Source organism: Cicer arietinum, chromosome 4, assembly GCF_000331145.2.
Source record: "Cicer arietinum cultivar CDC Frontier isolate Library 1 chromosome 4, Cicar.CDCFrontier_v2.0, whole genome shotgun sequence".
Taxonomy (NCBI): domain Eukaryota; kingdom Viridiplantae; phylum Streptophyta; class Magnoliopsida; order Fabales; family Fabaceae; genus Cicer; species Cicer arietinum.
Window position 1 is genome coordinate 5,682,552 of NC_021163.2, and position 27,700 is coordinate 5,710,251.

General features: G+C 31.2%; 2 protein-coding genes across 6 annotated transcripts; one reads left to right on the forward strand and one right to left on the reverse strand.

Annotated features, from left to right (window-relative positions):
- Nucleotides 1-6,012: 6,012 nt before the first annotated feature.
- LOC101496304 (E3 ubiquitin-protein ligase RFI2-like) lies at nucleotides 6,013-12,803 on the forward strand. Its single transcript, XM_004495649.4, has 6 exons — nucleotides 6,013-6,445; nucleotides 8,422-8,591; nucleotides 9,353-9,411; nucleotides 11,116-11,141; nucleotides 11,240-11,624; nucleotides 11,885-12,803. The coding sequence occupies exons 1-6, from the start codon at nucleotides 6,250-6,252 to the stop codon at nucleotides 12,351-12,353; spliced, it is 1,305 nt and encodes a 434-aa protein (XP_004495706.1). The 5' UTR covers nucleotides 6,013-6,249; the 3' UTR covers nucleotides 12,354-12,803.
- Nucleotides 12,804-14,736: 1,933 nt separating this feature from the next.
- LOC101494268 (serine/arginine-rich splicing factor SR30-like) lies at nucleotides 14,737-22,751 on the reverse strand. Of its 5 annotated transcripts, none has more exons than XR_001143640.3 (16): nucleotides 22,612-22,751; nucleotides 20,902-20,995; nucleotides 20,596-20,661; nucleotides 20,423-20,497; nucleotides 20,212-20,320; nucleotides 20,021-20,067; nucleotides 19,826-19,883; nucleotides 19,162-19,211; nucleotides 18,969-19,025; nucleotides 18,750-18,886; nucleotides 18,615-18,662; nucleotides 16,245-16,331; nucleotides 16,075-16,140; nucleotides 15,678-15,711; nucleotides 15,357-15,431; nucleotides 14,931-15,259 (listed from the first exon to the last, which is right to left on the reverse strand). XR_001143640.3 is itself a non-coding variant. In XM_004495640.3 (14 exons), exons 2-13 carry the CDS (start codon nucleotides 20,986-20,988, stop codon nucleotides 15,375-15,377), a joined length of 825 nt encoding a protein of 274 aa, XP_004495697.1. In that variant the 5' UTR covers nucleotides 20,989-20,995; nucleotides 22,612-22,751; the 3' UTR covers nucleotides 14,737-15,259; nucleotides 15,357-15,374. The 5 variants fall into 5 exon arrangements, 2 of the variants coding, with proteins under 2 accessions (XP_004495697.1, XP_073223924.1); XR_001143642.3 differs by having other exon boundaries at nucleotides 16,245-16,438; XM_004495640.3 differs by lacking the exons at nucleotides 16,075-16,140; nucleotides 16,245-16,331 and having other exon boundaries at nucleotides 14,737-15,259.
- Between the last annotated feature and the right edge of the window lie 4,949 nt (nucleotides 22,752-27,700).

A 27,700-nucleotide genomic window follows, 5' to 3' on the forward strand; every position in this document is an offset into this window, starting at 1 on the left:
CTGCTAAGTAAACTATACCCCCTACTAGAAGGTTGGTGAGAAAAAGAAAAAATATCTAAATGCTCAGTTGTATCTATCCATCGTTACTTTAAAAAGAAAATGTTATTTTCTATTTTATGATCTAAAATTAATTAAGTATATTATTTTTTTCAAATAGTATATTTTTTTACTTTTAAACAATGGTAGTGAGAAACACATTAATTGTTAATAAGAATAATTTTGTAAAATTAATGAACCGTTTATTTGTGGAAACAGCTTAATTTTTATTTTCTAAAAGATTTTGGAAGTTAAAAATTGCTTATGTTATTATAAATAAATAAAGGTTCAAAAAGATGTTTTCACTATTTATGAAAATGCATTCTCGTTAATTATGAGTCATCTTATTTCTATGACAATGTCTCATTTCAAGAGTTTTTTATAAAGAAAGAATAAACACACTTTCACAAAATAAAAACACAATATTTTTACAGAATAATTATATATGTAATTGCATTTAATTGTTATTTTAAAGAGAATTATATTAGGTTCGTTAATTGTGCGGATTAAATTTGAAGTTTATGTTCTAAAGTTAAAATGCAATGAAAAGGTTGCACCATTAGACGTGACAAACTTGATGGGCAATAGGCCAATGTAAAAATGTGGGTCGTATATTTGGTCATAGGAGTTTAGAGATACTCTACAACACTAAAACATGTAAAGAAGTCTTTGCAACTAGATAGACCCTGTTTTATTGGGGCAAAAATATGTTTTATCCCTAAAAGATAAAATAAGAGAGAATTATTCTCACAATGGTTGTATAAAATGGAGATAAATTTTGAGGATAGATAGAGAATTTCATACCTAAAATTCAAAACAATGGTTGCCACTTATTCATCTTTTTCACTTATGCGATGAAAATAGTATTGATGGGTGACAAGATTTAATTATTTCTTTTATAAATTCAAAGTTTTAAATTATACACAAAAATATTTGTTATGTTATTAATTTAACAAATTTCTGTTTCATACTTTTAGGGTGATAAAATTCAAGCAATATTACAAAAATTTCTTATTTCTCGATTTGAGACTAATATTCATGAGGGAGATGTGTATAATTTTCGTTCTCTTGGTGTTGCGTCTAACTCTGGAGAATATAGAAAAACCGAATATCAATTCAAATTGAATTTGCAAATGGTACAATGGTCCGAGCTCACAACCTATTCGTACTCATTCAATTCATTACCATAAATTCGAAATGTTGACATGAATTACTTGATTGGTAAATTTAGTTCAATATGTCATTATTATTTTATTTTAGTTATTGACAGTTTAATCATTATTATTTTAGGAATTGTGTCAATATAACATTTAAAGTTTTTGAGTTATAGGTTGATGAGGGAGGTTTTTTATATTATATAATTTTTGTTTAGTATTTAATAACTTTTTATATTAATTATTAACTAATTTTGTTTTCTTTATGTAGTATAAGGATTGAATGTGCATTGTTTGGATCTTATGTTGATGAATTTGCAATCCGGTTATAATCAAAATGTTGTTGTACTTGCTCAGTTTCTAAAAGTAAAGATGTTTAATGGTAAAAGTCAACTATAAAATGCAATGAATTGTACTAAGCTTTTATTCAACCCTGAAAATATTTCTTTCAAACTCAATTAAGGTTAAAAGTAAACTAGAAGTACTACCAACTAACTTATTCAATTCTTTTATTTTATTTTATTTATTGAAATACTAACTTTATATTATGAATTGACATATTCATTGCTTTTACAGAACATGAACAATCTGAAATACTATGAAGATAGGGCAATACTTGATCTGACTCATGATACTGTAGATATCGTTAACGATTATGTTTTATCATTAGTTCCAAGTGAGGAAAAATAATATATTAGTTCAGACTCAACTATCCTTTTTGATGAAAATTTTGTTGTGCATGGAGATTGGTTCACACCTGCATTTTTGAATGTCATTAAATATTCAGGAATTCCAAATCACCGATTAAGATTTAAGATTGGTGTTCCAGTCATGTTTTTGAATAACATTGATCAAGCTAATGAACAATGTAATGGAAAAAGACTGTTCATAAATGAACTGTGTACAAATATTTATTGGAGCAACTGTGATAAGATTTATATATCAAGGATGAATTTAGTTTCATCTGATCCATCTTTCCCATTTAAATCCCAGATAAGACAACTTTCATTGTCGTTGTGTTTTACAATTACCATAAATAAGAGTCAAATCAATCTCTTTCTCAAGTTGTTTTGTATTTAAAGTGATCTTTATTTACTCATGGTCAGTTCTATGTGGCTATTTCACGAGTAAAGTATATGGAAGAATTGAAGATTGTTATTTTAGATGAAGAAGAAAAACCTATGTGTAGAAAGATATTTTCAATAATTTGTAAACATGTAGACAACATTCTTTTTACGATTTAGATTTGTTTATTGTAAGTTATTTTTTTGTATGGAATTGAATTGATGATAAAATTCAAATTATGTCTTTAATGTCAATGCCAATAAAAATATGTCTTAAATATCAATGTTAATTCAAATTGTTATATTATATAAATTAATATAACAATATATTTATTAAAATAATAATTTGTATAATAATTTGTATTTGTGCGACGCACGAGTTATATACTAGGGATTAGATATGGGAATGTATGCTCCTAATAGACTAACAGATGATTAAAATTTGGGAATGTATGCGGCACGAAATATTCTTTCCTAGCCATGGGAATATATTCTCTTTCTACTTTTAATTGGTTGAATGATATGATATTTTTTTTTCAAATGAAATGATATGATGTGTTGTGAGTTTGCAATTAGGATAAAAATACATAATAAAGGCGTGTTTGTTGTAAGTCTAGCACAATTGACAAAATAATTGATTTTATTAGATTTAATATTTTTTGTGGTTATTTAAATTTAAACTCGCAATTTTTATATTTTTATTTTTATTTTTCATGTGTAAATTTTTAGGTGTTATTTGTCGATCAACTTACAATATGAGTTCAATCTTGTGACAATCTCAATACTGTGACTACACGACCACCCGTGATTGAGTTTTTGTTTTAGATTTTTCTGTTTGTAAATTAAGTACTATATATATCATCTCAATTTTCTAAAAAAGAATGTTTATATATATATATATATATATATATATATATATTTATTTATTTATTTATTTATAGTAACCAACCTCTCTATTTCTTTTGAGCACAATACTTAATGAATAATTTTTTTTAAAAAATTTTATCGATAATAATAACAATTTAAAATTGTGCATCTAAAATTATTACTTTAAATATGACCCAAATTTCTTATATTTAAATTATTATCATTATGTCTTTATTATTATTAAAATTAGATAAGTGCATTAATTCTTTATAAAATCGCATGTAAATAGAGTGTATATGGGTTTGAGTTGAATTATTTTTATTTAAATTCGATACTCAAATCGATCATTTTTATATGGGTTGAGTTAAGTTTTTAATCTGTGATTTTCCCATCAAATCAACTCGATAATGAGCAGGTTGGACTGAGATCAAGGGTAATAGAGAAACATATATTTTTTTTTTAAATTGTTATTAAATTTAAATATTTGAATATTTAAAAAATAATAAAACTATATTGCAATATATCATTTAATACTTAAAATACATCAACATATAGAGATTTTTTTTAATGTTACGTCGTTCAGGTAAATTATAGCGTTATATGAGGACTTCACCTCACTATCCCAAAAAGTTGTGTATATTTTAAATATATAGATTCTTCATTGCTTATGACACTATTTTCACTTGAAGGAACTTCGATTGATTGTGAGTTTTTTAGATTTTGTTCCCTTGCATGAGAACTATATTGCTAAGAATGTGGATGAAGTCTTAGTGGTGCGTAATTGTAAGGTTGGTCAACTACCTTTTAAATATTTGAGATTTCTTACTAGTGGTAATCTGTAAAGGTTGTCATTTTAGAATTATTTGGTCTAAAGGATTAAAGTGCGGTTGTCTGATTAAAAGAGTCGTAATTTGTTTATGAGCAGCCATCTCGTTCTTCTTAAAGATATCTTGTTTGCTCTATTGATTTGCTTCTTTTATTTCTTCAGGGCTCCATCATGTATCCTTTCTCACATTGAGACTTTTTTAAAATTATTTTTGTGGGGTGGTAGTGAGGACGCTTAAAAAATAAACTAGGTAATATGATAGAAGGTATGACTTCCTAAGGTGAAATGAGATTTGAGTATGCATAGAATGAGATATTTCAACTATGTTGTGTTAGGTAAACGAGGTTGGTGATTGAAAACTGATCAAAATAGTATTGGCTTTAAAGTGTTGGCTAATAAGTATATGGTAGAGGGATATAATGTTGCTTGTCGGTTAACATTGAGTTGGTGGAAATATTTGTGTTTAGTTTTATGATGGGTTGGATGGTGAAATGGAAAATTGGTTTTATAAAATTTTAGTTTGGTAGAGATACTTCGTTTTGGCATGACAATTGAGTGAAGGGACGTGCTTTATGTGATAAGTTTTGTTAGTTTAACGTGTTGGTGGTTGAGAAAAATAGATCGGTAGCTGAAACATTTAAGCTTGGGCGTAGGTTTGGAGGTGAAGGAGAAATTTATTTGTTTGGAATAAAGAGTTATTACTAGATTGTAATTTCTTGTTGGATTCAGTGGTCTTGCAGGAAAATGAATCAGACATGTGATGTTGACAGCGCGACCAATGGGACGAGTATTCAGTCAAAACCGCTTACAAATAGTTGTTAGATGATTTAAGTGTTGAAGAAAATCCATTTTTTTTCTTCGATATCACGTGGAACAAGTTGATACCTCTCAACGTATCTTTGCGTGGTGTGTTAGGCGATCGATGTCTTCGTTGTTTGGGATGTGAAAAAGATGAATCGTTACAACACATATTTTGTTTAATGTAATAACTTTGGTCGAGTTTGGTTTGATATTCTTGTTTGACTGAGTGTTCAAAGTGTATTACCCAATTGTGCACCAAATCATGTTTTTCAATTTCACGGGCTTCTTCTTAATTCAAGAAAAGTTCAACGGATTGTAAAGGTTGTTTGGACAACGTGTTTATGGATATTGTGGAATGTACGTAACGATTGCGTTTAATCAAGTTGTTGTAAATGATTCTAAGATGGTAGATTGCATCAAGATTGTTTCACAGTGATGGTTAAAATATAATACTAAAGAGTTTTTTTTACTTTAATCTTTGGTGGAGCAACTCCATAACTTGGTTAGTTTTGTTTTTTGTGTGTTGATAGTTTGTTTTTTCGCTTCTATAGTATGAATTTCCTCTCGGTATATTATTCTAAGTACATCTTATCCAATGAATAACTGTTATGTTATTTTATATTGACTTTTTTGAAGAAAAAAAACCTAGGTGGGATGTTGTTATTCTTTTGCATATGGTAGATTGTTGGATGGAATTTTGAGTAAATTCTCAAAATCATCTCTAAAATTTTGGACACTTGTATCAACACAATCAAATATTTTGTTGATCATACAAAATTTACGATCACATTACACAACATTAACTAATTTTAGCATAAAATATTACACTTTAAAAAAATAAAACGCATCAGTTTAGATTTTACACAATGCAAATTTACCGTCTTTTATAAGACAAAAAAAAATCCATAAATTTTTATTTAGTTTGCTAATAATTTAACTCATTTTTTATAAGGATGTGGAATCAACTTTAGTGATTGTGAGAACCTCCTTAATAAGTTGTAAGTATTTGTATAAGTGTCCATTAATTCATCTGATTTTTTTTAATAAAACAAAAATATAATTAAAATATTATATTAAATATAAAAATAATATTTATTCATATAATTTTTGTAAATAAGATAATATCGAGGGTAAAAAAGAAGTAGAGTGGAAAAATAGCGAAGTCCGCGGATGAATCGCAGGGTGTGATTGGACAAAAAAGATGAGGAGTAATTAATGGGAAGAATAAATGAAAAATAAAAAAATCAAGCCATATAAACAAGATATAATATATGGTCAATACTTGGTCTTTTCTTTCTTCATTCCTTCTTCCAAACCAACCGAAACCAAGAAGACCTTAGATCTCATAGTTTTCTGATCCATGTCCTAATTCAGACACAAACAAACATTTCGCAAATATTCAAATAAATAAATAATATTCCAGACACAAACACCAATTTGAATTTACTTTCTATATTCCCCCGGTTTTATTTTCCGATTTTTAGGGTTTTTTTTGTTTGTAATGGGTCTTGGTAAAGACGAGGAAGAGGATATTAAAATTCACAATCATCATAATCATAATAAGGTTGTGGATGAAGGAGATGGTCGAGGAAGCAAGTTTTTTGGTTCAGTGTCTTGTTCAATTTGTCTCGATGTTGTTACCGATAATGGAGATAGATCCTTGGCTAAGCTTCTTTGTGGACATCAATTTCATCTTGGTAACTTTCATCTCTCTCTCTCTCTCTCTCAAGGCATGCAAATTCGATGGAATTTTACCATTTTATTGGTTTGAACTTTGAACTACAACAATTGAGATCTACGTTTTGTTTTTTAAGCTTTTCCCGTTACTATGCATGACTTTGATTCTTTGTTATATATGTTTATTGCTTTTGGAGGTTATGAAACCATATGAGTTTTGCAGTTTATTTTATAGGATCCTGTTGCTTTGTTTGTTTAGTGATTCTGATTTGTGGTTATTTGAAGAAAGGTAGCTATTGTGAATAATTGTTGCGATTGGATGTTTATCTCTCTTTTGGAAACTATGGAATTTGATCCGTTACACGTGCTGTTTGATGTTGTTCCGGATTTTGATTCTTGTGAAGTTAGCTTTTAATGATGGAATTGTGGGCATGTAGATCAATTTTCGTGATTTATAGTGGATAGAAATTGATCTTTATCTAAGCCAAAGTTGGAAATTATGTTGGTCTTGTTGAATTGCTGTTACTCTAATCGAGACATTTTGACTAACTTGCCGTGAAATTGGAGGAATTTCTGATTGACATATGCAGTTTTCTTGTGGAGTCATGGTTAGCCGTATGCATTGATTGGATCATGTATAATTTGAGGTTATAGTGTCTACTTAAAAACTTCGGAAGACAGTTTTCAGGTGCTTTGTGCAAAAAAACAATTTAAGAATTACACCGAACATGAAACTTATGCAGAAGTTTGATTATGGAATTATATTATCATTGATGGCTAAGTTTTGTTATGTAATTTTTTATATATATATACTGCTGTTACGCTGAATTGTAGATAATGGGATTGCAAATAACGGGATGGTGCTATTATGAATTTTTGTTATACAAATTATATGACGATAAAAAGCATAGGTGGCTTAACAGGACTGAGACTGATCGGTGAGGAGGGATACAATGGAATGACTGAGGCATCATGTGCCAGAGTCGGTAGAAGGTGAGGTCGTGACCAAGAATCTGTAGAGATGCATAAATTCAATGAAATTGGCAATTACTTTTGGTATATTGATGGTTGTCGTTAAAAATTGATCTCAAGTGACCTTTACCTAGACCTCCTTGTACCCCAACCATCTAATGTATTCTGTGGCGGGCATGCGGAAAGAGAAAACATTTAATGCTGTGCAGAATTACCAATAGCATGCGATAGTAGGGCTATCAAGCTGTCATGGGAGCTGAGCGGCTAGTGGCCTCTATTTAGACTTGGTTGTGTCTTATTTTTAATTAGTGGCTGATGCCACGACGCTATGCATGCAAAAAGGCTGAGATGATGAAATCATCTGAAAACCCCACTCTATTACTGCATGATCCATTGCTTTTTGGTGACCTTGCTACCACAACCTGGTGTTTTTTGCCCAGTGCCTTCACATGTAGAGAAGAAACGAAGAAGCAAGAAAAACAACGAAAATACAAGAAGAAACGAAGGAGGAGAAGAAAGATGCATGTATGTGTTAGGACTTGGATTACAGTACACAATAGTGCAGCAGTTAGTTATGGCAGTAAGAGAGCTGTGTACGTTTTATTTAGAAGAAGACATTTCATTTTCAGATTAAGGGTTTGGGTTTCACGTTATGGGCTTATAATAAGCCCAACAATGGGCCGGGTATTTCTTTTTGGTGAATGTTCATGTCTTGTGAAATAAAAATTGAAAAACATCCCTATCACAGAATTGTGAGTAACTCTTGAGCATTTATACATATATTATTAATTACTGAATTTTTATAGAAAATTTAGAATAGTAGTCATTTTGCTATGTGCTATCCCGCTATATCGTTTCGACCCCATTGGTTCCTATCTGCGATTAATAACAATGGTTGTGCTTGTTTTAAGGCAATTCTTCTTGCTTTCATGTTTTTACTTGAATCTATTTCAAACAAGCCGATAGCTCCTATTTGTTAGTTATCATATTTTTGTACTTAATATACTTTCTTTATGTCATGTAGATTGCATTGGTTCGGCATTCAATATAAAAGGAGCAATGCAATGCCCTAATTGTCGGAAGATTGAGAAAGGTCAGTGGCTTTATGCTAACGGCTGTCGGTCATATCCAGAATTCAACATGGATGACTGGACGCATGATGAGGACCTATATGATTTAAACTACTCTGAAATGGTAAATTCCTATCAGATTTATGTTTTCTTGGAATTTTATTTCATACTTGCTGAAGAGCTCGACACAGATGCTTCTTTTAAGAAGAGTAAATCTTGACCATATAGTCACCACATTGATGGTTAAGATTGAAGTTATTTAATGACGACATGGTTATTTAAAAGTCATATGACTTTATGTTTAATTTTTACTGTTCATGGTTCGATGTAGTAGTATAGATTTACTTCTTTCACTCTCATATGAAAAAGACTCTTGATAGAGCGAGAGGAATTTACAAACGTGTTCTTTGCTTGACTTTATCAAAAACAAAAAGGTTTTGGGGAGTGATCAACATCGTGCCTATTTGCATTAGCATGCCTACTGACTACATGAAGTTATTTGAAAGTTATAGCTGGGAGCAAAAGAAAAGTTATTTAGCTACTCAAATTATTACTTCGTAATCATATCAGACCTGATATTAGTTTCAACTTCATCTACCATATGCCTTCATACGTAGACCTTTTGTTAATCTGTAAGCAAGTCAAAGCCTACTACCACTGCACCACTATTATCTGCCAATGCATTATTTTACTCCATTGCCATTTATAGTACATAAATGATGTAGACAAAATCGAATCTTCTACGTGTAAGTGGTTGGTGTTTCAAGGCTGTCAAGGTTGCCACAACCTCTTTTATTTGAAATTATTTCTTGTTCCCTTTTATTATCTTGATAGACAATTTTTTGCTGTCCATTGACTACATTTTCCCCTAAATGGTTTCTGCAGTCCTTTGGAGTTCATTGGTGCCCATTCGGCAACCTGACACGACTTCCATCATCTTACGAGTAAGCACAATTAACATTCCACAAATACAAACTTATCTCTTTGAATTTAGAGGCTTGAACTTGTCATTTGTCATACATATTATTTTGTTCTTTGGCTGGTTTGTAGACATTCTTTGGTGGTATTGGTGCTGTCTGTGACTTTTTACTAATCCAATTTGGTTCCACTTTCATCACATAACCATATATATAAGTGGTTGTTGCAATGAGAAGTAAGTGATCACTAAAATCATGTGTTTGATTTTATTATGGAACCTAATTCGGATAGTTGAAGTCAAATGTGGTTGAATTTTAGAAACATTCTTTTGGTAAATAGGCGAAATATATTTACACGTATTAAGATTTTGTAGGCAGTAGCATCATTAAATTCAAAGTTGGTTTCTTAGTTGCTCGGTTAAGTATTTATTCCAAAAAAAGAAATTATTTCCAATTGTTTAATCCAGAGTATGACTTCTGGCGTAGTTGCTTGGGAATCATCATAAGCACATGGACTTGTCCATTTTTGGTAGAAACTGTCAAATTTTCAGTGAAGTTGCTTGAGTTTAACTCATACAACTTGTAGTTTCAACTAATGGGGAAACCATTGTGACTGATTGGTCTGACTGTTTCTTCATGGGTATCCATCAGGTCTGAATTCTTTTACCATCTATTCGTGGAGGCTGGCATTTTTGCTTACTGCACTCCACAACTCACACACATTAATGTTTTGCTTTGGGATAGTCGTCATTTGTCACTAAAGTGGATAAGCAAGCAAGGGTGAATTTAAAGACCGGCTCACTTTAGATGATGACCTTTGTTTGTTGCTTTGCTATTGCTGCCACCGTAGTATCTGTAATAATGCACTTTGAAGTACCCGTCTTTGCTACCTCCTGTCCTTTTCTTCCTTTGTAATGTAATTGACTAATTTTTTATGACACTATGACTATGCTAGACCCAACTGGCATTATTACAGAAAAATGGAGAAGAAACCCCTTTGATTACAAAATAATGGCAGCTCTTTGAGGGTTTTCTCACCTCCCAATGCGAAAAAGACCCTAAATTACTCAATTTACAAGATGCCTCCGTCTCTAATAACTTCTCTCTATTTATAGGCAGCATGCATCATTGGACCTACCTATCTCTCAACACACTAACAAACTAATTAACCCAACCTAATTAACTAACTAACAATAACAGACCTATCAGAGTACTCTTTATCACAGCTGCAACAGAAGGCTCAGCTAAAGTACATATTTTATTCTTTTAAGTTGGCCTCGACGGCTTGTATTACATTCTTGGCTAAATTTCAGTTCATTTCTTGTTATTGCACTTGAAGCTTGTATGAACGGCTGTTGCATATTTATTATTGAATTTAATCTAGGTCTAATAGGCTGTTAATCATACTTTTGATGTGTTGAGCTATAAAAGATTTCCCTTACAAATGTGCTCTAATTAGATTGTTAAAATGGGATGCACCCTTTTGGTTGGCTTGCCTCTCCTTTGCCAAAGGTGGAACTTCATAGTGCTATATGTTTTGTATTGTGTTGAATGCTCTAGCCAAATTGACCTAGCTTGCTCAATATGTTGGCTAATAAATAATGATTTAACTTTTTAATGTTTCTTAAATTTAGGCTTTTTGAGAGTATCCCTTCACCCACCCACACACACACACCAAAGAAAATGTTAGGTTGTTTATGCAACTTATATTTATGCTCCTGATTTTTCCAGGGAAGGTGAATTTTCATCAACTGCATGTAAGATATCCCTTTTCCTTCTAATAACGCCTCCCCATTTTTTAAGTTGACCCTTGTATGCACCAGATACATTAATTTACTGAAATTATGAGATGCAGATCCTGATATGATGGGACAACATGCTGTATTTGGTGAACATACAGCTGTATCATCTGCTAGTCATCCTTGTCCGTATATTGCTTACTTTGGACCAATACACCCATCCTCCTCCAATTCGGGTGGATCTGTATCAGAAGCACCTAACTTCAATCATTGGAATGGCTCATCTGTGCCTAATGACATGCCAACCTCCTACACATTTCCTGCCATGGATCTTCATTATCACAGTTGGGAGCACCATTCCCCTCCTTTCTCGACTGCAAGCAGTCGTCTAGTTGCTGCTGATCAACCCTCGGCGTCACCAGGTAGTCAAAGGCCAGTTAGGGGTGGTTCGGATGTACCAAGATCAGGATCTTTTATGCATCCTTTTCTTGTTGGTCACAGGTAGGTACCTCTTTAGAATCAATTCATCCCTTTCTCAAGTGAGTGAATCGCTCACATGTAATTTGATGTAATATATACCAATTTTTCGGTCCTATGGGATTTAAGTATGCAATTAATTTTGGCTATATGTAAGCTAATTGATAAAAAATGATGGATCTCGGTATCTTTATTGGCTAGTAGAAATTTGCTCATGAGATTGATATTGGAAGCTTTATTGTTTGAGTTATAACAAGCATTTGATGCACATTTAATTTCTGCAGTTCTGCTGTCAGAGCAGGTAGCTCAATTGGTTCCTCAATGATCCCTCCTTATCCCGGTAGCAATGCTCGAGCTCGTGATAGAGTGCAGGCACTTCAGGCATACTATCAACCACAGCAACATCCTAACTCAACTACAATGCGGGCACCTGTTGCTTCTGTCACCCGAAGAGCTAGCAGTCACAGTGGTTCAACTCTACCAGTGGCCACATCATCAGACCAAAGTGGTGGCTTCTTCCTTATCCCATCAAGTTCATCATCAGGACGTAATTTCCAAGAAGAAAACTATCTACCAAGTCGCTTCCATACTTGGGAAAGAGATCACTTGCCTTCGTTGTCATTGAGCCAAGCTGATAGAGATCCAGGCTGGAGATCATACCACCAAAACACCAACAGGTCAGACCCAAGTACCAGGTCTGGCAGCTTTCGTTTAAGGCACGGATCAGATAGAATGCCGTCACAAAATCGGTAATACACTTATGTTCTGTTCACTGAAGCAGACTTCCATTACTATGGAAAAACAGAACCTAATGTATGCTTTGAGAACTGTTACATATTGCTTCGGCGTTTTGGCCTTTGGGTCTGTTATGTTAAGGTACATTATATAATCTGGCTGGCCTTGAAACTGATTTTTCCGGGCAGCCACACGGCTGTGTGATGGACATTTGCTTCATCTATTTTATGATCCTTCATTGGAAAGCATAAAATAAAGATGGTATCTTTGTTGGGAAAAATCATGTTTTTGGAAGAAATGTTGGAGAGTGTGTTTTCAAGTGATAAATCAATTGAATGAGATGAGACCAATTGTGGTTGAATTTGTAGTGAGTGAACTAAATATGTTTGATAAAAACGCTCATGCAAATGCTTTGTATTGAGAATTTGAGTAATTTTACCTCAACCACGTGGAAGAGTGATTTGTAAATTGTTGTGCAAGAATTGAGCCAAGGTATGGAATTTGCATGAGAAGTACCATAACTTGAAATAATTATAGTTCAAGGCTGGTTATTAGAAACAACAGTTTATCAATATCAAGTGGTTATGTTTTACATACTTTATAAAAAAAATCTTATTGACGTTGTTTTACGTATAAATATTTTCATCACAAAATGGGAATTTAAAAGTTTTAGTAAGAAAATTAATAGCAGACTCCAGTTTAATTAATTTTTAAAGGACGATTAAATCAATTCAAAAAAATTTGAAGGATCAAAACCACACATAAAGGTTTAATTAATTATTAAAGGATGATTTAAAAAAAATTGAAGGATTGAAATCACACATAAAGAATAAATTTATTGTGCATCCCCCCACCTATATCTTTCACCCCTAAAGTATATGAAAATATGTTTTTATCTTTTTTAATCAATTGGATTTTTTTTTTGAATACAAGTACATTATTTATTTCCATATCCGAAAATTTGATAGTTTTTTAAAAAATAAAATAAAAAATTTGGTTGAATTTAAGATGCAATTTTTTTTAAAAGTTACAAAAAATTAAAAAATATGGATAAGTGTGAAAAATTTTGAAATGCAGTTTCTTTTTTAGTTTAAAAAATTTTTGAAACTTTAGATGAAGGTAAAACTTCTAAAATATGGATTTTTTTTTAAAATATTAAAATTTTATATGAATTCGAAACTTTCAAAATGTAATTTTTTAATATATATTTTTTAAAATTCAAAAGTTTGAATAAAGACAGTGGATTCAAGAGCCAACAGAAGACCATTCAAGACAACTAAATTCAAGAGCCGATCAACCTCTACTTCTCTCTAGCACGTCATGCCAGTCACCTAAGTTGGAGGGATCTTTTGAGGATTCCAAAATTAACCTAATAGGTCTAAATTGGTGAATCAAAGGCTCGTTACTCTAAGAGGGGGTGAATATAAATATGAGACTTAGAGGATCAAGGGGATTTTTTTTTTCTAACACCTAAATAATGTATTTTTCTTTCATGGTGACTATCTCTCAAGTCTTACCCTAAAAGTTAAGGGAGAGCTCATTCATTCCTTGTATTTTTGTTGTTGCAAAATTGTACTAATTTGCATAAATGACCCATATCCATATCAAGAAAATGCAACAAGAAATTTCATCATTGCACATCTCCATAATCAACAGAAAACACATTTCAAGAACATCTCATAATTATAAATAAAAACTAATTTTTGTTCTTACCATTCCTTTTGATGGTGTCTCAAGAAAGACAATGGTGGACATTGGTCGGAATCAGAATTGCCACAGAGGATATGACAATGGTGTATAACCGGAGACTTCAAATTTCCAAGAGAAATAAAATTTACAGTTAGAATAAGTGTGTAACTTAACTAAAGATTATATTTTTTTTATATAGATATTTCATGCTCAAATGCGTAATTAAATATGTTCAAGAATCTAGCGTGACATAACAACACTTACAATATGTTTGGAAGAGAGATTATGGAGTATGAGACCGTGTTTTTGTTTTCAAAATTAAGAAGCTATAAAATATTTTTAAAATAAATAAAATAAGTTTGAAATGTTATACCATCATATATTATATTATATTTTTAATTTTTTTAAAATCTCAAATATATATAATTATAAAAAAAATATCTTAAATATATATTAAAATATAAATATAACCGACTCAAAAACAAAAAATTTATAAGATAATCTTTCAAAATTCTACTCCCAAATAGGCCCTTAGTTTAAACTTTAAACAGTTATTGAAGCTTCCGCAAGTTGAGTCTGATGTGTATTGTTTAATAATGTCTCATGTTGAAAGTAATAGCCTGGTTTTTAGCCTTGAATTCGTGTGCAATTTTCTCGCCTAAATTTTTGTAACCATAAAAAGACTTCATTCACAAGCAATACCTGATAGACATCTTCGAGAATTTCAATTCATTTATTGTCTTAAAAGTAAAAGTGGAACCCAACATGAACCTCATTTGGAACTCGAGACTTATGAGACAAATGACTAATCAGATTGTGTGTTACCCACCAAAGATTTTCGGTTGAGTTTCCTGATGAACTTTAACAACATGAAAAATCCTATACAATCACTTGAAATGCATAAGCTAAGCCGATATTTATGCCAATCCTATTTGGCAGGTTTATTTAAATTACTAAACGCCAAAGGCATGTAACATAACCTAGTCATAGAGTTGATAATACAATATCATTTCAATTCGTTCTAATCATCAATATAAATTTAAATGCACTATAAAGGTTTCTTTTTTTGAAGCTAACTAAAGGTTTGTTTCATAGTTTCACCTATAAAATTTAAAGTTCAAATACAAAACTAGATGGAGCTATATTGGAGCTTAGATGTAGCACAGAATGAAAATGCATGTTCAGCAGTGGTCTCCCCGGATTAAACACATTGATTTCATGCATGCAGATCTCACCTGTCAATTAGATCTATCATTAGAACATCAAGAAGCATTAAAATAAAATAGAGATAGGAAATCTAAATAATTAGGAGTTAGAGGACAATTAACATACTTAAGCCAAATGAGATTTTTACAAACTCCTTGGACTTTGGCTAGGACTGCGACTCTGGTGACGTCGAGGTCGAGGCTGCATTGCACACAAAATAATGGAAAAAAAATTAAAATTTGGTTTTAGGTTTAAACTTCCGTTTAGATTCGAAGTTTAAAGTTTAAACCATTACAAGTTAATTATACTATAGCTTAGCAAAACTGAGAATCTTAGGGCAAGAGCAACATCGTGCAAATGTAAAGAAAACTTAATACAACTGCATTTGTCACTCCATTTCTCCCTTTTCTAGATAATCTCAAACTATGCAATTTAGATAAAACTTACAGATGAACTCAGAGACCTAGATCTCGACTGGGATCTGCAAAAAAATTAAACAAAACTCGATTCAATATCCAGAATGAACCATAAAAAGTTTGATGACTTGCAGCTCAAGTTCAAATTCCACATCAAAGTTACTAAAATCAAACGGAAGAAATCAATCTACCACAAATCTTGAGCAAAATCGAGGGGGGGAAGTAATTGAACACAACATCATGCACAAGCGTTACAATTGTATTGTTAGCCGTGCATGATACCTTGAACGAATTGTAGGGAAGAAATAACCAACTCGATAGACAATAAAAGAAATCCTAAAGAGAAGGATAAACTCAACCTAGAACTTAGAGCATAGGTTATTTGTAGTTTTTAAATTGAAACAAAGCTGATTTGCAATTGTTGTTACCAATAGCATTATGTTCATAGTGATCCAGCTTTTAGATTGCAATTCATCCATCTACTGTCATCCAGTCTACAACAATCGCAGACCATGTTTTTAATCAATATAACATTAGCATTATTGTTAGTCACAACGTTAAGGTGTTCCAGAGGTGCTCATCAACAAAACATCATTACCTCATACCACAAAGTTGCAGGCGTTTGAGCACCACATGCCATCAAGATCCTAACATGCAGTTCCCAGGTCGCCGCAAAAGGCCATGTCTAGAAAACAAGAGAGTCAACCCTAATGAACATAGTATAACTAGCGGCCATGCTGAAGACAACTTTATCATCAACCCTCTCCACGTTTCCACATATGAAGAACTATGCTGATAAGTCTATGGAATAGCATTAGGCTTTATCATAAGAACAAAGTGGGTGGAATATAATAAAATGTTTATGTTCAGACAAATGATTTGGAATTATAAGGAAATGATATATTCCCTCAAACTTTGCACAAAAAGAATAAATGAGACGAGCTTTAAGAATATCATAATATTCTAGAAAAGCAAAACAAAAAAGCACAAACCCATCCTCAAAAGAAACTGAATGCAATACCAAATGGATCCAGACAATCTGATAGGCTATAAAATTTAATGCATCTCTTAATTAAATGTGAAATAAAGGTAAGATATTATATCTTTATGACAACAGACAACGTTTCAAAGAATTTTCTCTCCAATTCTGAAATAATAAACACAGTGGAAAACTCAACTAGCAGAAATTCAACTGAATCAAGAGAAATGTTGCAATCCTACTGCAAGTTTGGAAAACAAATAATTTTTTTAAAAATACAAAAACCCGATTGATTCTAAAAAAGATAAAATACCTAAATATGAAATCACCTAACTGCTATCAAAGTTGCCAGCTCATCTCTGTAATTATTCCACAATACTTTAAGGTAGGAAGGAAATCAACCACAAGCTATTCTAGGGTAAACTGATTACCTAATACTTATGCCACACTGAATTTTTGCTACTCCAGAAACAAAATTTTACTTGTATAATTACTTGTATAATTTTACTTGAAGACCATATGAAATGAACTAATTTTACTTGTATAATTATTAACAAACTAAGTTTCCGAACAGGGTTCTGCCGGTCCAATGTAGTTTAAAAACATACCAATAGAGACATGACTGAATACCACCACTCAAATGATAATCACGAAAGCAAGCAGACAATAGTAGCTACGCAAAAGGTGGGCATAAATTGATTTATTTTTATATGTTAAAATGTAATCAAACATGAATAATGATATGCTTGCACGACTATAAATGTGAATAAAAACTTAGTGAAAAGCAAGCTCTCTCCCCAAAACACAAATAGATACATGAATAAAAACTGAGTGAAAAGCAGTAATAAATATCATAGAATTTGCCAGAACCCATTCTATTATTTCGGCCGATGCATGACAACCAGCAGGGGCAAAGAGTACTGTCTTCATAGAGTAGCCTTGGCTACCCCACTTTTTTTAATAAGTTGATATATTTTAATATTTAGCTACCAAAAACAAGTCTATTTTCTAAAATTAATAGAAACAAGCCAGTTAATAAATTATTACTTGAATGATAATTTTGCTCATCTTATTTCTGCCGGTGCATGACAACCAGCAGGGGCAAAGAGTAGTGTATTCATAAAGTAGCCTTGGCTACCCCACTTTTTTTAATAAGTTGATATATTTTTATATATAGCTACCCAAAACAAGTCTATTTGTCTAAAATTAATAGAAACAAGCCAGATAAAAAATTATTGCTTGATTGATAATTTTGTTCATCTTATTTCAATTATTCTAATCTCTTCAATAACTACAAAGAGAGTTTTGGCAGCAAAAATTGTAAAAACAAAACTCAAATAAAATAGAAGACCAGTTTCTTGCAAATAAATTAATTGCTTACATTAAAAAAAGAAATTGATAGTCTATTTAGTCCACCATCAGTTATAAATGAATTTGACTATTTAAAACGTCATTGAACTCAAACTTTTTAAATAACTATTGTCAGTTGTTATTTCCTTTATATTGCTTTAATTTATATTTTATAGAATTAAAAGTTATTGTGATTTTTTTTTTTTTGGTTATTAGTTAAGTTCAATATATTAGTTTTAAAAATATTTTTTTTTTCCTTTATATTTGGCCTCCTCATTAAATTATGGCTAGCTTCACTATTAACAACCAGAGTCTGCATAATATAATCTAACACCATCTAATTATTTGGATATGTACCATCATGTATTTAATCATCAAATCGAATACAAACAAAGCCAGATAGGAAAGGCAAAAAGTTTTGCACCAATGAATTTTATATAAATTACTAAGCATTTAATTTAGATAGACCATTGGTGTAAATCATGTTCTATATTTTCAATTTCAAATTGACTATATGATACCACTAATCTTAAAATCTGTGAGAGATGCATACACCTAGTATAATGATGTAATACTATTGTTAAACGACTAAATTTTAATACAAAATTGCACATATATCAAGATTGGGCAGAAACTGACCTTGAAAGAGATAATGAGCGCCGAGAGTGTTTTGCTTTTGGAGACAAACTGCAAAATTTAACACTTGATCAATTATTCAAATTTACTGTAATACATACATACAAATCATACTTGACCGGTGCAACCAAAATGAACCTTCTGCTCCTGCCACTGTAGCTATGACTTAGACTACGGCTTCGACTTCGTGATATATATGGGCTGCGACTTCGAGAATAGCTCCTCCTTGAATCACGACTGGGACTTCTAGAATAACTCCGATCATATTCCCTCACCTGAACCAACCAGATAGATATGTCACGGAGAGCAAGTACATGAACAGAATGAAGAATGTAGCCAAAAGTAATATCCACTCACCCGTATGTATGCCCGAGAAAATGCATTTCGAAATTCCGAGTCATCAAGCTTCCTCACCTGTATGACAAAACAAAGTTATTGAAGCATAATAACCGTGCTGGTCAAAATGGCAGCCACAAAAATTCCAGCTCAAGAATAGGCAACATACAAAACCTAACATATATAATTGATGATACAGGTTAAGAATACTTACAGCATATTTCACATCATCATAATTGGTATAATCAACTATCCCGGTCAAGCCTGCATACAAAATATACCCATCTTTAAGATTATGTGGTGAAAGTTTATTGAAACTATTATAAAAAATAAATAAATAATGAAATAAATCAGCTCAAAAAGGCTAGACATAATAGCATTGTTTCATGGACTTATTGTATCCCAAACTTAGTCATGCCCCCTACATAAATATCACATCATCACCACTTGAGATTACAAGGTAAGAAATTACTACCAAAATAAACACCTCAACATTTTTTATTAGCTTATTTTGTGCTCAAAGAAAAGCTTATCATCAAAATGTTGAAAATTGTGGATCACGAAAAAAATAGCGGTTTGTTCAAATTTCGATATGCTATAGTGCTATAGCACCATAATAGCAGCTATTTGACAACACTTGTACTAAATAACGTATTGCGGAGCAATAGCGATTTGTTCAAATTCTGCTATGCTATAGCGCTATTGTGCCGCTACAGCTTCTATTTGACAGCAACGCATCAAACTACTGCATATTTACTCCCTCACTTTGCATGCAATATCCTTTTTGCATTCTCCTCTATCTAAAGGACCCCCCTGCATTAACCAACCATTGTACACAAAATAAAAACTCGCTCCAAAATGCATCCAAATCCACTTACCTCCACGCTCACGGAACACTTGAGAAAAACACACATCACCAGCTTTACGCATGTGATCCTAATCATTTAGAACCCAGAGTTAGCAAATATTATTCATTAATTTTCAACCAATACAATGTAAAATGTAATCAATCCCTGCAAGCAAAAAAAATTGCAAGTATCAAATGGTCATAGGAATAATGAACCAATCCATACTTTCAGGTCTTGCCATGAAGCAGAAGGAGGTAATCCAGTCACCAGAACTGCAAAGACAATAAATTGGTCAACCAAAACATTCTCTTTTTAAGTGCAAATGGGAATTAAGACAAACAAAATGAGAATAAACTATTGTACAATAATACAAATTTTAAAAAACTATTAACATTATTCTAGGAAACAATACATACCACGATAGTCAGATCGCCTAGAAACTCCACGACTACCACTACTACCGCTATGCCTACTGTATCGGTCCACAGATGATGAATTTCTGCGTCCACCATGTGCAAGTTCAACCTACAGTAACAAATAGTGAACAAAAGTTCATATATAACAAAATTTGATAGTGTCCCGTAGAGGCAAAAAAGAGAAAAGAGAAAAAAGGGAAAATATTCTAACTCGTAATCGATAACCATCAAAATCGTAACCATCTCTATAGTAAATCGCATCTTGAGCATCACGAGCATCCTCAAACTGCAATATAATGTTTAATATATAAGGCAGAACAAGGGAACTAAAAAAGGTGTGATAAATACCCCTTCACATCCTTACAAAATGAAATTCCGGCATACCTCGACAAAAGCATAACCTGGTGGTTTTGGAGGGATCTTCAAATCAATGTCAACGATAGGGCCATACTGTATTTAGACAGTGAAGAAAGTAATTGGTGAAATAGAAATCCAGACATATTGACCTTCAATTATATTTCATAAATTGTGTGTCATGTATGCAGGTATTTTGGTGAAAGCAAATAATGGGATGGTACATGATACTTGATAGAGAACATAAACAGGGTGATGATGATGACTTAAGTGTGTATCTTTCAGCATAGAAGTCAAAAGCACTACGGTGCATACAATGGTCTTAGATATAAGTACCTTGTAGAAAAGATCCTCCACTTCTCTCATGCGAATATCACCAGGAAGATTGCCAACATATAATGTGCGACTTGATCGGCCACTCATTTTTTCCCTAAAGCACAGTTAAAATTACACATTTATGTATTGTCCAGTTATAAATTCCCATACCCTCCATTAAAAAAATAAAAAATCCTCATACTCTATGCGAATTAATGAATTAAGTCAGCTAAAATGTAACTGAAATATACATGGTTTGACAGTATTGCTAATCGAAATTTACAGAAATAATCATTGTGGAAGTTATGGGTTTTAGATAAAAGGAGAAGACAATTATTAGATGCAAGTGTTGTGAATACCTTCTAACTTGTGGGGACTACTAGAGATTATTAGTAGTTAGTTAGTTACTAGTTTGTTAGCCTATATAAGGACTAGACGTAGTCGCTTTATAATTACTTTACTCATTGCAATGCAATTTTATTTGGGAATATGTGTATCTTTTCTCTCTTCCATGACCTCTATCAAGTTTTGTAACAGAAGAGCTCGAATAAAATTGACAATAATTTGAAGATAGCTTGACAGTAACTTGAAACAAAAGACTAAACTCTAATCCCGATTTATTAGGATATATAGACTCAATCCTAAATAAATAGAGAAGTCGGGTAACAAATAATAATACTAGGTAGGTTTAACTAGTTTGGAGGTCTTAAACTATTTGGGGATTTTTAACTAGGTCCCGAAACTAAAATAGTTTGTAATTGAGTCTTTGAACTTGTCAATAATTTGTAATCATATCCCTGACCTAAATACTTTGTATTCAGATCCTTCCTTCAACATTTAAATAATATGAAATTAGGTCCCAAAATATAGGGAACCAATTTGAAATGATTTAAAAATTTGAGGACTTCATTCCAAATTATTTAAAAGTTTAGGAGAGATCAGATTATTTAAATTTAAAAGTTTCGGCACACAATTAAACTTCAGTTCAGAGTCTTCATTACAAATTAGCGACAAGTTTAATGACCAAATTACAAAATTTCTAGTTCATGAACTTAATTAAATATTCTGAAATAGTCAGGGGACATTCAGAGTAATTAAAGCTAATAAGTATTAATAATCCTAAGAAATAATCTAATATACCAAGATTAGAAATTGATCCTATAAAATAAACTAACATACTCTAACATAACATCAAAGTCTTATATTCTAACAATCATATAACTTTATACACACACATATACGGTTGAGCTGTCTCAAACAGGGCCATTGAAATGAAATGAAGCGAGAAAAACAAAACAAAACTGTTGCAATGCAGCAAAAATATAAAACATACAATCATCAATATTATTCTTCTTTAATTTTCAGTTGTTTAAGGAAACTTCTAGCTTCTACTGTGTTGGCAATTCTGCTTATGGTTTTATTTTTTCCCTTTAGGGAAGCGTTTTCTGTTTTAGTTACTCTCTCTGTAACACACACAAGATACAATTCTCTATCCCTGCTATATTCTCGAGTAGTTCAGATATCAATTCATGTTACATAATCGGAATTATGAAGTTCGAATTAAAATATTTGGAGTAGATTGATCTATGGACTATAGTCATACAAAATACGAGAACTGAAAAAATCAAAATACGAGAGAAAAAGGAAGTAGAAACTCAAATGAAAAATACAAACGTGTGATCGAAAAAAAGAAACTTGCAACAGGAAAAGTGAGGATTATAGAATTGATACCTGAGAGGAGCAAATAGAGAGAGATGCGAAGAATGGAAGACGATGTTCTAAATCTCGAGATTGTGAGGGAGAATTTCATCGAACACTCAAATTCAAAGCAAAAGCAAAAGAAGAACAAAAAGAAAAGAAGGCAATGTCATGTGGTGACACGTGCACCGCCAAAGAACGATCACATCTTAGCCGTTCGTGCCTTTTATTTTTAGAGCGAAATACATCCTACATGTGTCTCTCCTTTTTATATTCTCTAACCGCTCGAAATATTTTTTTTTATATATTTTTTTAAAAAAGTTTTACGTAATTTCATGTGCTTATTGAAAGTCAAATATTTTAACGTCGTGATTAATTAAAAACTTTTTATATCGATCACCTATATAAATTACATTCCTTTTTAAATGTATTTGTTTTAACTTGATAATATAAACATAGAAATATATTTTTAGAAAAAATTATAAAAAAATTATTCAATTTAAATATATTTTATTTTATTTTATCTCAAATATAAATAAAAATTAGTTTAAAAAAATTAAAATATTTTTGTTGAAATATTGAACTTAAAATACCTACCTAACGTTTCAAAAAGAAGATACCTACCTAACGTTTCAAAAAGAAAATACCTAACTAACTAGTGCTTTAAATCAACATTTGGTGATAGAGTTTTATAACTGTACATCACAAATATACACCAATGGCAGCATGCCTAGATTGTAAGAAGAGACATTATGATGTCAGAATCCAACCAATACAAATTGAAGTTTAAGGCGGGTTTAAGAGGTTTTCTCAAAGTGCATAATAATATTTTAGTACAATTATTAAATTTTGTTTAAAAATTAACTTTTGAACGTTATAGAATACAAAATATTTATTAAATTAATGTGAATAATTTCGTGTAACTTTTTTTTTCTTCAAAAATACATTGGTTTCATATGGATCTTGCAAAAATAAAACGGAAAATTTTGAAATTGAACACAAACTTTGAATTGATTAACACCATGTGGAGTTTTGTTATGTATAGAAGAGCAAAATAAGCTCAAGGGAGTAAGGGAGTTTTTACTTTTTTTTTTAAATTGCATTTATGAAAATTGCACTTGTATTCACATATGACAAATCTTTACATCAGGGAAAAATGTGGTCACAAAATTGTGATTGCAATATCTTTATGGAAGTTTTAAAATCTACAATTTTATAGTCATAATTGCTATTGTCGGTCATCCATGATTTGGACGATAGTTTTAAATCAGAGTTGCAGTTGTAGTTACGTTGCAAACATTTATATTGTAATAAAATATAACAATTATAACTTAAATTGTGATTGCGACGTTGTTGTGGATATTACAAAATTTGTAATATTACAACTACAATTTAAAACTTAGACTATTTTGACTTTTCAATTTGAATTAGTAAGATATTCCTATAAAAATGAACACTTTTAACGAGATTGTTTCCCGATTAGAGTACTTAAAAATAAAAATCTTTTTGACTGACAAGTGATGTTCTCCTACAACTACATATATCTCATATGGGGAACAATATCACTTGGAAAGTAATATGTCAATCCTTACTTTTTCACTTTTAAGTGGAAGAGGGCTAACAAGTAACAAAGAATAGGAAGAGCTAATCGAAAGTTTTTTCATGTAAGACGGTCACATTCATGAGTTATTTGAAAAGATAAGTTTGTAACATTAAATATTTCTCTAATTTTATATATGATTTTATTTAATTTCATTTTAAAACCTTAATGAGGTTTTTTTTATTAAATAAAAAAATTTATTTTTTTGAGACCTGAGAAGATTGTTTAAGTCATGTCAACATTAGGTGTCCCTGGATGACATAATAAGTTGATGAAATATGATTAGAATATTTTGTAGTCTGTACAACTTATATGCAAAGATATTCAACTTTATTATATACACTATTTCACTCTAAAAATATATTTGATGAATCTTTTAGGGAAAAAGGTGAAGGTTGCAAAACAAACTTGTTACTGCAAGGTAAAGGGTATCTCAGTACAATCATAGAATGGGGTGACATAGCAAACTCCACACGAAATTTCGATAGCTCCCCGTTTGGCGTCTTTGCTCAAAAGTTTACTGCTTACAACATTAGCTCTAAAAACAAACTTATGGTAACAAAAAATTTAATTAGTATTTGAAAAGTGGAGAACATGTTACTTTGTTCTATAATTTAATTACAAAATTTTATTAATTATCGAATTATTAAAATAATGTTTAATAGTTTCATAAAAAAATTTTAAAAATATAATTTAGTGTCAAAATAATCTCTTGTTATTATAAAATCTATGAATAAACTGATTAATATATTGATGATTTAATAAATAATTTATTTTAAAAAATGTTAGTTTACCTACACATATGTCCAAATGTCATATTAGGCATTTAATTTTTTTCCTCCTCTAACCATTCAAACGTGTCCTGCAAGGCTAAAACATGTTTAATGTTCTTTCTTTGATGGTTCGTTTTCATTTTGGTACACCACCAAAAAGCGGTTTCGCATAATAAACCGTGGGCAACAAAATACACTGCACCCGACCCACAACATCATTTCCATTGAGTTTTGAAATAAACTCTATTTACTGACATTTCCACCGCTTAGAGAAATAGATGCAAAGAATCAAATAATACTTCAAGTCAATTGTTAACATTTGTCTAATTAATATTATTTTTATAAGTTTACCTTTTAAAAGATAACTATTATATATTGTTATCATAATATTTAGTAAAAATTGTAAAAAAAAACAAAAAGATATGATATAATTTGGAATATACCGACAAAGAATATTTATATATGTCTTAAAATGTTGAAAACAATAATCATTTACACACTTAAAATTTTGGAAAAAGTCTTATATAGAAATATTAGGAAGACCACAGTAGTCATATTTATGAGGGCACCAGCAATATAATTTAAAAAATTATATTACTATTTTATTATATAGTGGTTGTTGATTTTAAAAATTAGTCTAAATTTCGATTAATAGTACTAAAAATTATTTTTTTAGAATAATAATAATTGTAAGATTTATGGGTCACATATGTAATTAATTAATAAAGTGTGTTAGGGTCATTATATAATTAGCCAATAAACTAGGGGTCAAATAATGTACAATAGTTTATGGCTAAAGAGCATAATAGTTATGAAAATTAATAGTGTAGATACCAGACAGTTTCTAATTTAATGAGGGGCTGAATTGGAAATACTGCAATTTGGGATATAACTAATAATAGTTATATATAGGGGTAATGGTCCACAAGGCAAACACAACAAGACTATTCAGTTTCAAAACCCTAAAGGAGAAAATTCTCTGGTTCTCTCTATCCCCATCAAGAGAGCAAGGTCTTCAGGGTGTTTTGCTGAGGAAGATCACCCAACCCATTGGCTCTATCATCATCATCTCAGGATTTCATTAATGGCAATTCCCACAGGTACGCTTCCGCCTTTGGCTATTCATCATGTAATTGACATGGATTGTTGAGCACAACGTTATTAAGGTTTTTCCAACAATTGGTATCAGAGCCTACCATGTTTAATTCATGATAAAATTCGGTTATTGTCTTTGTAATTTGAGAATTTGGGAATTTGGGAATTTTGATATATATATTATGGAATCCATATTTTTGACGTGTTTGAAAAATTAGGGTTTGTAATTTGGGAATTTGGGAATTTTGATATATATATTATGGAATCCATATTTTTAAAGTGTTTGAAAAATTAGGGTTTGTAATTTGGGAATTTTGATATATATATTTGAGTACTAACATTGCAAAATGTTCTTCAGTACAATTTTTTTTTTTTTTAAACTTGAAAGTTAAGGGCCCATGTAATTTCTATTTTTATCTGTAATTACAAAAATATGTCACCTTGTTCTCGGTTTGTTTCCTATTTCCTAAGTTTTGCATAAGAAACAGTAAATCAACTTATTTGGTTTTTACTGTTTCCTTCGCCAATCCTTGAAATTAGAATCCAATTGACTCAAGTAACTCAAGTTGGCAGTTTTGTAATATTTTTTTTTAAACTTGAAAGTTAAGGGCCCATATAATTTCTATTTTTATCTGTAATTACAAAAATATGTCACCTTGTTCTCGGTTTGTTTCCTATTTCCTAAGTTTTGCATAAGAAACAGTAAATCAACTTATTTGGTTTTTACTGTTTCCTTCGCCAATCCTTGAAATTAGAATCCAATTGACTCAAGTAACTCAAGTTGGCAGTTTTGTAATAAACAAAAAAAAAAAAATTTATTTTTCACTAATATAAACAATATTTTTTTAAATATTATTTTATTTGGATATAAATATTTTTTTAATACTAATAAAATAAAGTTTATATTAGTGAACAATATTTTTTAAATATTGTTTTATTTGGATATAATAAATATATGTTCAAGTCAAGTTTGACATTTTTGAATGAGTTAATTAAAACTTGACGTCGCCAAAGTGACCTCTCTTGTCTAAATTGCTCGTGAAGAGTGTCAAATGGCTGTGTATATGTTTATTCATGCGGGTATTGACCGGCCCAAAGGAAGGTTAATATTTGGCAGAATTACATGGTACACCTGCGATGATAAATGTGTGACAATTATTTGGTATACATGTGAGCAGTAAATCGGCCCAAAGGAAGGTTTATTGTTTGACATGTCTTATTGTCAATATTTGATCGTTGCAACAAGAGTACCACTAGCAGTTGGTGTTACTGTCCAAAGACTTGACATCAATGGTGCACTGGGTATCTTGAGATGGGTTAAATTCCATGATGTGAACATATGTATTTATTCATTTATTGATTTATTTTCCTATAATGTGAGTTTCTAAGTTTCGTTCTTTATTTAATTTACAGCATCGGTTGCTTCCATATCTGCAAATTTGAGTTCTATTCCTGTCCTTGATGGGACAAATTTTAAGGAATGGAAAGAGAACATTTTGATTGTTCTTGGCTGCATGGATCTAGACCTTGCATTAAGAATTGATCGACCCTCTACTCCTAAGGACTCTAGTTCTTCTGAAGAAAAATTAGAGTATGAGAAATGGGATCGCTCAAATCGCATAAGTCTTATGATCATAAAGCGTGACATTCCTGA

Coding starts and splice junctions, on each gene's coding strand:
- LOC101496304 (XM_004495649.4), top strand. CDS start 6,250: ATGGGTCTTGGTAAAGACGAGGAAGAGGATATTAAAATTCACAATCAT. Junction 9,412..11,115: donor CGACTTCCATCATCTTACGA/GTAAGCACAATT, acceptor TGATTTTTCCAG/GGAAGGTGAATTTTCATCAA. Junction 11,142..11,239: donor TGAATTTTCATCAACTGCAT/GTAAGATATCCC, acceptor TATGAGATGCAG/ATCCTGATATGATGGGACAA.
- LOC101494268 (XM_004495640.3), bottom strand. CDS start 20,988: ATGAGTGGCCGATCAAGTCGCACATTATATGTTGGCAATCTTCCTGGT. Junction 20,321..20,422: donor TTGATGGTTATCGATTACGA/GTTAGAATATTT, acceptor TTGTTACTGTAG/GTTGAACTTGCACATGGTGG. Junction 15,712..18,614: donor CGCTCATTATCTCTTTCAAG/GTCAGTTTCTGC, acceptor ATTTTTTTGCAG/ATCCCAGTCGAGATCTAGGT.